Below are 13,051 nucleotides of genomic sequence, written 5' to 3' on the forward strand. Positions count from 1 at the left end.
TGAGATAAAATGTCTTCAATTACTCCTTTCCATTCTCTGTGATACCCATAAAGATAGCCCCTCCTTTCCCCAGCTTCTGTTGGATTTTAATCATATGCTATAGTTATGATAACTTTTAGTGCAGTATATTACTATATTTACACTATTTTATTAATAATTCTTAATCTCTTACTGTGCTTAATTTGTAAATTAATGTGTAGGTAGTATACACAGGAGAGTCCATATAGAGCTATCTGTGGTTTTATGCACCCATTAGGAATACTAGATCACATCACCATAGATTAAAAAAGGGAATTCTGGATATGGTCATGGAAAACACATGATGAAGGAAGTTTGTTTCAGCAAAATCAGTAAGGTTAGGAACAATTTTAATGTCTCTTAGTAGGGGATCAGGAGATCCATATACTGGGGTACTTGGTAGCCTTATTTTAAAAATGAGGAAACTCATTTATATACCATTGGGATAATTTACAGTCAAGAGCAGTAGTTCTAGCACTAGGGAGGCTGAGACAGGAAAACTGCCACAAGTTTGAAGTCAGCCTGGGTTGCAGAGTGAATTCCAGGCCAGACTGAGCTATGGTATAAGACCCTGTCTATAAAACACAGACCAAAAAGGAGATTTTCTTTCAAGTAATATTAGGTATAAAGGACAAAATGAAGATACATTTGTAATTTGCTATTAGATAGATGGTGTGCAAATATATACATGTAAAATAGAGATGCAATATAGCTGCATACATTTATATATTCATATGTATTATAATACATTCGTTTTTAATTAAATGACATATTGAATTGACTGTGATGGCTCACAATTCATGTGAATCCTTCCAGCACTTCAGTGGCTGAAGAACTGCTAAAGTTCAAGACCAGTCTGCACTATAGAAATCCTGTCTTAAAAAAGTTCACAACAGCCGGGCGGTGGTGGCGCACGCCTTTAATCCCAGCACTTGGGAGGCAGAGGCAGGCGGATTTCTGAGTTCGAGGCCAGCCTGGTCTACAGAGTGACTTCCAGGACAGCCAGGGCTACACAGAGAAACCCTGTCTCGAAAAAACCAAAACAAAACAAAGTTCACAACATACTGATTTTATTTATATAATAAGCACTATATACTGCCAAATATACACTATGTTGCATATTATAGATATTTAATATCAAGTATATGAATGTTGCTCACATGTATGTATGTGAATCACATGTGCCTAGTGTCTGTGGAGGTATGAGAGCACCTGGAATTGAAGTTACAGAGCCATAGTGTGAGTGCTGGGAACTGAACCCGGGTCTTCCACAAGAGTAGCAAGTGCTCTTAACTGCTGACTCATCTCCCTACCCCCATATGTGTATATTTTTAATTTTAAGCTTTTGCTTATAAATTATCTCTATAAGCATATTCCTTGGTATAGAGTCAAGGAATGGAGAGAGACCACTAGGAAAATGCATAAAGCTGGGTGTATTAATTTCTTCAGCAAGAAAAACTCTATACCAGAGAACTTGAATAGAAGAGAATAAGTAGAAGAGGATTAGTAGAAGAGAAGATGGATGAATTTTTACAATATGTAGGCCTCTGCTCAATGATTGAGGTGTTTAAGGGAGGTAAGCATCAACTCTGAAAAGAATCTTAGGCATCTGCTAGGAAGCAGTGAGAAACAAAGCAGGGTTGAGACACTCTTGGTAAATAAAGAACTGAAAGAAGGCTGCTAGATGCGGCATGGCCTTAGGAAGGCACTGTTTTCGGGTGGTCTTGCCGTTTGCCCTGTCTGTGCATTAGGTACATCACAGACCACTTATAGAGAGCGCTTCACTCTCTCAGTCTTCAAACTGTTTATGTTTTTTTAAATAAGGAGAAAGCATTAAAACAGAAGGAAAATTAACATTCTTCACGTACTTCTTAAACATAGATCACCATTTTTTGCATATATAAAAAAAACTTTTTTTTCTTTTCAGCCCAAATTTCTGCAGTTCCACTCTCCATTTGGAGCTTCGTTCTTTTTTTTTTTTTTAAAACTTTTCTACAGAGGCAGAGTGCACGGGGTCTTTTACAGAGATATGCGGTAGAAAGGAGACTATTTAGAGCTAGCAAGAACCTCGAGAAAGTAATACAGTCAATGTCTGAGTGTTAGCTACAGACCCAGCACTCAACACTTCAGATCCTCGTCCTTCTGGGTCTCATTACCCTTTAAGCCCACGATAAGACCTGCATCTGTGGACGCCACAGCAATACACACTCTGCCACCTTTACGTCACCTTACTCGCTCTGGCACCTTTACTTAAAAACCTCGCCACCTTTGAAGCCCTGGGTCCTTCCGAGAGTAGATTCTGCGTCCGGTCTCTCGATTAGTCAGCAGTCACAACTTCTCTCCGGGGGCGTGGACAAACTCGCTGCTGGATCCGGCTCGCGGTGATGACGACATCAGCGGGCGACGGCGGCTGTAGCGGCCTTGCGACAGGATAGGGCTTCCGGGCCGTAGGCCTGACTCCTCAGAGCTGCTGTCATGGCGGGTGCTCTGTGGGGTTTCTTTCCCATCCTGCTTCTGTTATTATCAGGAGATGCCCACAGCTCGGAGGTGCCTGGGGCTGCTGCCGAGGGCCCGGGAGGTAGTGGGGTCGGCCTGGGAGATCGTTTTAAGATCGAGGGACGTGCGGTTGTTCCGGGGGTGAAGCCTCAGGACTGGATCTCCGCGGCCCGAGTGCTGGTAGACGGAGAAGAGCATGTCGGCTTCCTTAAGTGAGCATTCAGAGGGCAGCAGGAAAGCGATTGGGGCGGACGCTGGAAGGGTATCCAGCTAGGACAGCTGTCAGGACCCGCAATGTAGCTGTCACAAACTGAAGGCACCGGTGCCACTAACGGTCTATGCTGGGAGACCTTGAGAGGGAGTCAGGTACTTCAGCAACGAGGATGGCGGTCCCAGGCTCCCGAAACATATGGGGTCATTTATTTGTAGCCCCATTTTGGTCCCAGTGTGAGGCAGATCATATTTGGGCCCAGGGGACTCTCATTTATCTGTTGGTTTTACCCCCTCGGCATTTTGCTAATGTTTCTGAAACCTAGTTGCTTTCTACATGTCACTCTTCTGGTAGCTTGGTGTTGTGTAGAAAGATGCTAAACAAGTGGGAATTGTCAAAGCCCAGAGGGCTCCCAGTGATGACATAGACTGTAAGGCTAATGGTCCTGCTTCTAAAATTAATGGGCCCTGAAGTACCTAATCAAAGAGTGCTTTTTTTGGCCCGAGATTGTCATTATTGTTCTTTTTACAATTGAATTCGTCAAGGGATTTGCGATATCGCAGTCGTGATTTAAGTCAGACCAGGGTTACTCAAGATTCCTTACACCTATTCTTTTCTTGTTCTTAAGAGTTTGTGATTTATGTTTATATTGGAAGGTGGGATGAATCTCTTAATGCTTTGTCAGCAGTCCGTTTTCACTCTTCTAGGCATGAATATGATGTTTTAAATTTTGGCACCAGTATTTGGAGTTGAAACTATGGACTGAAAGAAAATATTTCCTTGCTGGCTTTATAGACCAACTTGTGATATCTGAAAACCATACATCTTAAATGTGAACATTTGAATTTGAATTGCATATTTCCGAAGATTGTTGAAGTTCCCTTGTAGGATATCCAACCTCAGATTAATAAATAATGACAAATTGACAACCAACATTTTAATGTTATCTGGCACTAGGGTATTGTTTAAATTTTATCCTAATTAATGTTTCATTAATAATAAATTCCCAATAAGATTTGGAAGATAAGGCTTAATTGAGAATTAAACTTCTGCAGTATATAGCACATTTGAAAACCACCTATTTTTATTTTGAAGTTATTTTACAATTTAATATATTATATATTGTTAGATATGCTTAACCTTGCACAGTGACACAATCTCAGCTCCTCAGGAATCGGAAGCAGAAGGATTGTAAGTTAAAGGACACTCTGAACAACTTAGTTGATACCCTGTCTCAAAGAAGAAGAAAAAAAATGGCGATACAGTTTTGTGGTGGGACTTAGTGTGCAAGAGGTCCTGGAGTGACTCCCAAATACAAGTAAATAAATGTTTATTGAAGAAAATATAAACAAGATATTTTTTGTTTATATTAATATCTTGTTTATATTTTCTTCTAAAAAGATGAAACAGAAAGATAATAACCTTTAATGTTTTATAATGTGTTTATGGTAAAAGTCTTGTTGGAAGTAGGGTAGTTAATTTGTCTTATAGCTGTTTTGAATAACCAGCACACTAGTTTGACTGTATTTTTGGTTTCTGGGGTGGTAGCTTGGGGCTTTACTAATGGAGATGAGAGGTATTGGGGTTAAAGAGTACTCAAACCATTTTTCATATCATAACGTGCATACAAACCACAACTCACTTTTCTAGTCTTCTGGTTTTGGACAGTTAGGTAGTTGTCAGGTTTTTTTGTTTTGTTTGTGTTTTGTTTTGATATTATGAGTTTATATACGACTTACTTGTGAATTTTTTAAAAAGAATTATTGACTTTATGTATACGAGTACACTGTAGCTGTCTTCAGACACACCAGAAGAGGGCATCAGATCCCATTACAGATGGTTGTAAGCCACCATGTGGTTGCTGGTAATTGAACTCAGGACCTCTGGAAGAGCAATCACTGTGCTTAACTGCTGAGCATCTCTTCAGCCCTTGAATTTTTTTTAAATGCATAGTTTCACTGTGTGGTTCATACCATCCTCAAACTCATGTCCTCCTGTGTTCACTTCCTCATGGGATTACAGGTGTCTCCTATCATGCTAAACTTTGCTTTTTCTTTCAGTAATTAAGATTCTATTTATGTTGAATAGTCAACAGTTTCTTTTTCTTTTCCTCTGCTCAGAAAAAAGTGTTTTGAAGTTGATTCTGTCAGGGTCTATCAAGAAGCAGGAGATGACTGGATATAATGTCCATACTTATGTCCCAGCTCTTGGGAGAGTGAGGCAATAGCATCATGAATCTGAGGCCATCCTGGGTTATATAGCAAGACTTTTATCTCCAAAAGCAAAAGAGCAGAATATGCACTAAAATTGACTAGTTCACATAGAGTTTAATAAAAGGATTAAAACAGTGTATTCATCATGGTATAAAGAAACAATCAAATTGTGTAATACCCTGGAGCTTACAGCCTCAACAGTATTTATGCAATAATACATGAAAGCAAAACCAACAAAGAAACTACTGCCACCTCTGCTAGAGGGACAAGGAGGGGAAGAGGCTACTGGGGTGAGCTGGGGGGTGGGGGTGGGATGGGGCTTGTATGTAGCCATGGTCCTGTGGAGAGCCAGTTAGAGATGGCCTGTCAGTGATAAAGCTGTGGAGGAAATATTCTAAGGACATTTTCTTCCCTTCCCATAGACACAAAGAGAAAGGGAGAGTGGTTCTGGAGGATGTGAGGGTGATATGGTTGTGACATCTGTCATCTCATTGATTGTCGGGGTTAATTTGGCTAGACAGATGTCTCCTAACTCTCACCACACCACATGCAACCCTCCTGAAGCTGCTAGGCCCTTCAAAAACCCTCAGACGGTACATTTGAGAGTGGATCTGGAAAGTAAACATGTGAAGCTGAGGAATAAGGTATTTCAATGTTTATAGATCAGTTATGCCTTATCTTAGTATATACTTGCAATGACAAGAACACTTTTCATCTTCATTTTTTTAATTTCTTTTTTTCATTGAAGTAGCAGTTTTTCATTTTCTAGACAGGTTATTTTTGACTCGCAAGAAGAAATTACCAGCTTCTGGTTGGGTGATTTAAACGAAAGAACTTAGTAGGATTACAGGAAATAAAGAAAAGAAAGATAGCTTTAACTACTAAGTTGTAGGTTTCTGTATGACCAGTCAAAAAGTAAGTACAGTAAATGTGACTATTTATAATAAATGGTACAATTTACTATTGAAATGTGTATGTGAAGAAGAAAGCCAATAAAATACAAATGAACTAGAATAGAATTATCTTTTTAAGATAATAAGAATATATTGAGGGAACATGATAAAATTGGTGCTCTACTATTGTAATAATATACATTGATAATTTTTCTTCAGTAAAGATAGAGCTTCAGAGTAGAAACTGCTCTTTTGTTACTGCCATTTATACCTGTGGAAGGATACTCTGGCATAGGCTCATCTAATTTTAGAAACTGTTAGAATTCTGGAGCATAAAATATAGGACCAACTTTTGGCATTTTTGTTTACTTGAGAAGGGCAGAAACCACATAGCCCAAGCTGGCCATGAATTCACTATGTAGTTCAGGCTGGCTTCAAATTCGCAGTGATCCTCCTGAGTTTTATGATTACAGGATAAGTCAACATACCTGTGTTTTCTGTTTGGTTAGCTGTTTCCAATTTGTTTGTTTGTTTGTTTGGGATAGCCTTTAACCACTGTAGTCCAGGTTATGTTGAAACTTACTCTGTAGCCCAGGCTGGCCTTGAACCCATGGTGATACTCCTGCTTAATCTTCCCCTGCCCCTCTGCACTAAGATTATATGTGTGAGCCACCATGTCTGGTTTTCTTCTTTTGTTTTTTGAGAACTGTTGGGAAATAAGCAAGTGATTTCGAGCAGGGAAAATTAAGGTGCTGATGAGAAGTAACTAAGTATGATTTTCCTTTTTCCAGGACAGATGGGAGCTTTGTGGTTCATGATATTCCCTCTGGCTCTTATGTAGTGGAAGTTATTTCTCCAGCTTACAAGTTTGACCCTGTCCGAGTCGATATCACTTCAAAAGGAAAAATGCGGTGAGGATACCCAGTTTATTTTTTACTAGTCCACTCAGTATGTTCTTGCATATTACTTTTGAGATTTATAGTGAAGGTTAAGAGTTTCTTACTTAAAGCACAGTTATTCTTAAAACCTTTACTCTACTCTTGTTTGTAATCTGAGCATTGAGACTATGAAGTTGAATTTTCCCCCTCTAGATAAATGTTCACAACATCTACTATAGTTGTTTAGAGTAAAGGTAAGGTTACTTACTATAGAGAGAAAGTACTGTGATATAATCAAAGTGTGACTTTTAAAGTAGAGAATTATTTAACTTTTGAATTAGGAATATTACTCAGGACTTTTCATTGAGGTATTTTGATATTCCCTCCTCTTATTAGCTACAGAGTTGATCTAGAAGTTTCTATAGCTTCTCCTTTATGCACTACAAATTTTAGTAAAGGGATTATCAGATGTAGTTGTGGAGTTTATGTCAAAGTAAGGATCTTTATAAAGTTGAAAGAGGGGTCGTGAGATAACCCAGCAGGTAAACATACATGCCATGGAGCCTAATGACCAGGGTTTTATCTCACATGATGGAAGGAAGAACCAGCTCCTGCAAGATGTCCTCTGGCCTCCAAAAGTGTACTGTGGCACATGTGTGCCCACAAACACACACTAAGTAGGTAAAAATGTGTAACCTGAGTATAAAACTTTTCACAAAGTCTAGGAGTGTCCAAGCTGAAGATTGAAGGTGAACCTTGGTTAGTATAACCGGAATAGTAGCACATAGAAATGTTTAACTTCCCTGGAAGGTGATGCCCTATTACCTGTTTAAATTCAGAAAGACATTTTTATTTGCTGAAACTACTCTAAAAATTCAAAGTAAATAAAAAAAAGTGTGTATCGATCCATCCATGAAACAGACCTGTAAGCACTAGACACTACAGGTACTAGATGTGGCTACAATAGCTTAAAGGTGTATTTTAGGTGATTAAAGAAAGGAAAGACTTGATAGCTCTTATTCTTATTGTAAAAGCTACTATATATAAATTTGTAATCTTGTCTTAATTAGAACGTTAGTTTTTTTGGGGCTGGAGAGATGGCTCAGAGGTTAAGAGCACTGGCTGCTCTTCCACAGGTCCTGAGTTCAATTCTCAGCAACCACATGGTAGCTCACAACCATCTATAGTGAGAACTGGTGCTCTCTTCTGGCCTGCAGGCATACATTTCAGACAGAATGCAGTACACATAATAAATAAATCCTTTAAAAAATTGTTAGTCTTTATAGGATATAAAAAGAAATAGATTTCCTCCTAAGACAAATGATATATCAAGTAGGTGGTAGATATTTGAAAAAAGATGAGATAGACTTCTACAATAAATACAGTCATTGAGATGGAAAGATTAGCAGATATATAACAACTGAAAGGAAGTCTGTTGAGTTGGAAGACATAGTAAAAGAAATTACCCAAACTACAGAACACATAAACAAATGGACAATTATAACAATGCAAAAATAAATAAATGGAGATATAGCTCAGTGGTAGAGTACTTACCTCACATACTCAAGGTCCTGGGTTTGAGCCTAGTACTAACACCGCTACTGAAGTAGACAGACAGAATTTGAAATGTAAAAAGTGAACAATGAGAAAAAATAGACAATTTCAAAGGTAAAGTGGGGGCCGGGCAGTGGTGGCGCACACCTTTAATCCCAGCACTTGGGAGGCAGAGGCAGGTGGATTTCTGAGTTCGAGGCCAGCCTGGTCTACAGAGTGAGTTCCAAGACAGCCAGAATTACACAGAGAAACCCTGTCTTGAAAAACCAAAAAAAAAAGTAAAGTGGATTATGCATGAATGACTTATAAGTAAGGATTTTTATTTTCTTTATTTGTTGAGGCAGTGTTTTATTATGTAGACCTGACTGGCATGTAACTCACTGTGTAGACGAGCTGTCCTCAAACTCATTTAGATCCAGCTGCTTCTGCCTCTACTGGAGTCAAGAATGCGGGGATTTAAGACGTATGTTATCAATTCAAGCTGAGAATTTCTTTTTAGTTGCATCGCTGGTTACAAACAAACAAACAAACAAACAAAAACCAAAAAAAAAATATTACCAGTGTATTTTCTGTGGCACTCTTGAATCATATATTTTTCCTGCAAATAGCATGAAAAATTGAGTGTATCCAATAATGTATGTCTTAGACCATCAAAAATGTATAAGCCAATACTTGTATGTTTATAATAAAATAAATTTATTACTAGATATAATGAAAGACTTTAAAATGGGAAAGATTCTAAAAGAATTTGGAGAGAATTTTGCTTGTTTTTCTTTCTTTTTTTTTTTAAGACAAAGTCTCATAAAGCCCAGGCAAGCCTACAGCTCACTGTGTAGCTCAGTCTGGCCTTCAACTCTGATTCTTCTGTCTGCTTCTCAGAGCTAGGATTATAGATTTGCCATCACAACCAGGTTTAAAATAACGTTTGCTATAAAAAGAAGGTAAGGAGTTATGTGGACCTGTATGTGTAGAAAGTGATAGAGCTAGAAGACCCCAAATCTAGTTCTGTGTGTCTTGATGAGTGCTTCCGACAGTTTGACCGGACTTTCAGGATCAAAAGTTTAGATGTGGAGCTGAAAAGATGGCTCAAGAGTTATGAATCCTGGCTATTCTTGCAAAGGACCTGGCTGCAATTTCCAGCACTCACGTGGCAGCTCACAACCATCTCTAACTCCAGTTCCAGAGTATCTGAATCCTCTTCTGGCATGCTTGGACATTGCATACATATGCAGACATACATGAAAGCAAACACCCATAACATAAAAATAAATAATTTTTAAAAGATTTATATTTGAAACCTGAAATAAGTCTAAGGCATTGCTGACATAAGTAGTTCTTAGCCTTGCTTTGTTTGTTTTGCTTTGCTTGTGTGTATGCTTTCTTTTATAGTAGCCTGGGATTCAACCCAGGACCTTGTACATGTTGGACAAGTGTCCTACTTTTGAGCTCTTGCCCAACCCCCAGACATGTTTTTCACAGAATCTATTTCTTCCTTATCAGAGCAAGATATGTGAATTACATCAAAACGTCAGAAGTGGTCAGATTACCCTATCCTCTCCAAATGAAATCTTCAGGTCCACCTTCTTACTTTATTAAGAGGGAATCGTGGGGCTGGACAGACTTTCTGATGAACCCAATGGTATGTATAGAGTATTTTACTAATCACTGGTTTGCTTCCAGCCGTTGGAAACTTTAAGATCCTGTGAGAGGGAAGGGTGAAATTGGGAAACTAGTATCTTTGGGAACAGATAATGAAAGGGCTGAGAATTTCACTTTGTATTCATAATAAATGCACAACTGAAATACATGTTGAGGAGGGTGTCCGATTTCATGGGATACTAGACAGAATGAGAGTGTGTACTGAGTTGTATATGGAGTTAGCCTGTCCAGTCTACTTGTGTATTAGCCCATTGATAAATGTGCTTTCATTTGTTAACCAGCCCGTGTTACTAGGACACGTAATGTCTTATTGTTGTTGTTTGAGAAAGGGTTCCACGGATCCCAGGCTGGCCTTGAGCTTGCTGTGTAGCTGAGGATGACAGTGAACTTAAGATTCTCCTGCCTCTACTTCCCAAGTGCTAGGATTACAGGGATACACTATCATGCTTCGTTGTTTTGTGAGGTGCTGGGATCAAACCCAGGGCCTCCTAGATGCTAGACAAGTACTCTAGAAAACTAGCTACACTCCCAGCCTCTGTAGTGGCGCTTGCTTTCTTCCCTTTAAAACATATGTAGTGAACAGAGATGTTACCTTGGTGTACTTTAATTAGTTAGTATTAATCTTGAAACTCATTTGTGATCCTACTTGTAAAATACTAATAGATACATGCTTTAGAAACAAATTTGCCTTTCAAAAAATCTGTTTTTAAAAATTGAATTATTTTAGGATTCTCTAAATTTGAGTTGGGTTCCATACTGTACTGAGATCATAAACAGTACTGTTTGGGGGCTATTCATCTAGCGTTTATTACCAGAGCTAAAAGGACAGGAGAGCAGCTGAGAAGAGGAAGGTTAGCAATGAGACTCTGTCGTTTTCATCCTCGGTGTTCTCATTTCTGAAATTGCACAGAAATATGTCAAGTGCTAAGGATTCTAGGTCATCATCAGGAAGAATGTGCCTTGCAGTGTGCTGCAGGCTCTGGAGGATGTAATTAAGAGCAATAATGCAGTCCTCGGGGAGCAGCGCAGATGTCTCTACAGAGCAGCCCCTCTGGCCACCGGAGTCAGCAATCCCAGAGCCAGCTCGCAGGAAGAAGACAGTGAGCAGACAGTTCATTTGGAAATTACGTGTGTGAAAACTAAAGGCTTTACAAAGATAGAAGGCACGTAGAAGTGTGGTGTCAGTACAGCCCAGGCACACACAGCAGGATTGTGGCAGTTTCAGATGCTCCTCAGCAATCACACAGCAGCCCAGCACCCACGCTGCTCAGTACTGTTGTGGCAACTGTTGTGATACATTTTATTCTATGTACACAGTGGACTCTTGATGTTGGTTATTAAAACAGACTTTGTTTCACAAGCTAAAGTGGAAGAAAAGGTTTCTAATTTTTTTCTTTTGCAGGTTATGATGATGGTTCTTCCATTATTGATATTTGTACTTCTGCCTAAAGTGGTCAACACAAGTGATCCTGACATGAGACGGGTAAGCTGACTGCCCAGCTATGGACTTTTGAGTCATGCTGTATCTTTTTTTAAAGTGGCCTTCCAGACTGGTGTGTATGTACATGTGTGTATGGTGTGTGTGTGCGTGTGTGTGTGTGTGTGTGTGTATGTGCTTACGGACACTGGAGAGTAAACCCAAGTGCTCTACCATTGGAACAGCAACATCCCTAGTGCTAGTTTTTAAGCCAATTTTTAACTCTGCTTTGAGGTAGACTCTGAGTAAGCTACCCATGCTGGCCTTGAACTGTCAATCTCTCTGCCTCAGCTTCCCATCCTATCATTTGGCTCATGTTCTGGTACTTGTTCTATTTAAATGCAGCTCTGTAGCTGAGGCTGAGATTTCCAACTTTATTCTAGTTCCCATGACAGATTCTTCTAAAAGTTTGTGTAAATGCAGTATTATGTTTCCTTGTATTCAATTAGCTGTTTTCATTGAATGAGATGAATTCAGTTGGTCATCTTGGTAAATGCTGATGTCTTTTTATATAGGTAAAACATTGTACTTAGCCTCTTTGGGCCGTACTTGTTACACAGCTGAAATGCATAACCTTAATATGTTTTTTCGTTTGTTTGTTTTTTTTTTTGTTTTGTTTTGTTTTGTTTTTTGAGACAGAGTTTCTCTGTGTAGCCCTGGCTGTCCTGGAACTCACTCTGTAGACCAGGCTGGCCTCGAATTCAGAAATCCGCCTGCCTCTGCCTCCCAAGTGCTGGGATTAAAGGCGTGCGCCACCACTGCCCAGCAAAATAATACATCTTAAAAAAAAACAAAAAAACAAAAAAAAACTATTCTTCTCCAAATTGAAAAATCTAAAAAGGACGTGGATAATTTTTTAAAACGAGAGAGAGAAAGTACTTACTTAATTTTAATTTGTATGTTCATACATGCAGATGATTCAGTAGATGTAGGGGAGAGCACCACTCATATCTGATGCTTTCTCCCGGCAGGAGATGGAGCAGTCAATGAACATGTTGAATTCCAACCACGAATTGCCTGATGTCTCTGAGTTTATGACAAGACTCTTCTCTTCAAAATCCTCTGGCAAATCTAGTAGTGGCAGCAGTAAAACAGGCAAAAGTGGAGCTGGCAAAAGGAGGTAGTCAGGCCACAGCTGCCATCGCACAAACTTGGCTATACCAGGTGGCATCCGAGTCTTGATGGGAAACCGTGTGACGTGACTACTGTAAACCGAGTCATCCTGAAGTTGATCTCGTCCAGCTGTTGTCTATGTTAACGTCCTAACACATGTTTGTACTTGGTACACAAGGAAACCCAGCTTTCATCCTTTGTATGAGGTCAATATTAATGTCACTGAATTAATTACAGTGTCCTATAGAAAATGACATTAATAAATTATATGAAGTACTATACATTATGTATATTAAAGAGGTCTTAATCCAGAGATAAAATTATCTTCTGTTGTTCATTACTTTTCTAAAAAGCTTTCTCCTTTCTTTATCTGAACTTCACATTTAAAAATACTTTCTTGGGGGGCTGGAGAGATGGCTGAGCGGTTAAGAGCACTGACTGTTCTTCCAAAGGTCCTGAGTTCAATTCCCAGCAACCACATGGTGGCTCACAACCATCTGTAATGGGATCCGATGCCCTCTTCTGGTGTGTCTGAAGAC

General features: G+C 39.3%; 1 protein-coding gene across 1 annotated transcript; it reads left to right on the forward strand.

Moving 5' to 3' along the window:
- Positions 1–2,434: 2,434 nt before the first annotated feature.
- LOC114616653 (ER membrane protein complex subunit 7) lies at positions 2,435–12,832 on the forward strand. The gene is made up of 5 exons (XM_028762083.1): positions 2,435–2,726; positions 6,623–6,742; positions 9,764–9,902; positions 11,325–11,405; positions 12,371–12,832. Exons 1-5 carry the CDS (start codon positions 2,494–2,496, stop codon positions 12,521–12,523), a joined length of 726 nt encoding a protein of 241 aa, XP_028617916.1. The 5' UTR covers positions 2,435–2,493; the 3' UTR covers positions 12,524–12,832.
- Positions 12,833–13,051: the final 219 nt, after the last annotated feature.

Source organism: Grammomys surdaster, unplaced genomic scaffold (assembly GCF_004785775.1).
Source record: "Grammomys surdaster isolate TR1022 unplaced genomic scaffold, NIH_TR_1.0 332799, whole genome shotgun sequence".
NCBI classification, from domain to species: Eukaryota; Metazoa; Chordata; class Mammalia; order Rodentia; family Muridae; genus Grammomys; species Grammomys surdaster.

Bases quoted from the DNA above. Each gene is read 5' to 3' on its own strand.
- LOC114616653 (XM_028762083.1), top strand. From the start codon at position 2,494: ATGGCGGGTGCTCTGTGGGGTTTCTTTCCCATCCTGCTTCTGTTATTA. The intron at 2,727-6,622 runs GTGAGCATTCAG...TCCTTTTTCCAG, and splicing joins GAGCATGTCGGCTTCCTTAA to GACAGATGGGAGCTTTGTGG. The intron at 9,903-11,324 runs GTATGTATAGAG...TTTCTTTTGCAG, and splicing joins ACTTTCTGATGAACCCAATG to GTTATGATGATGGTTCTTCC.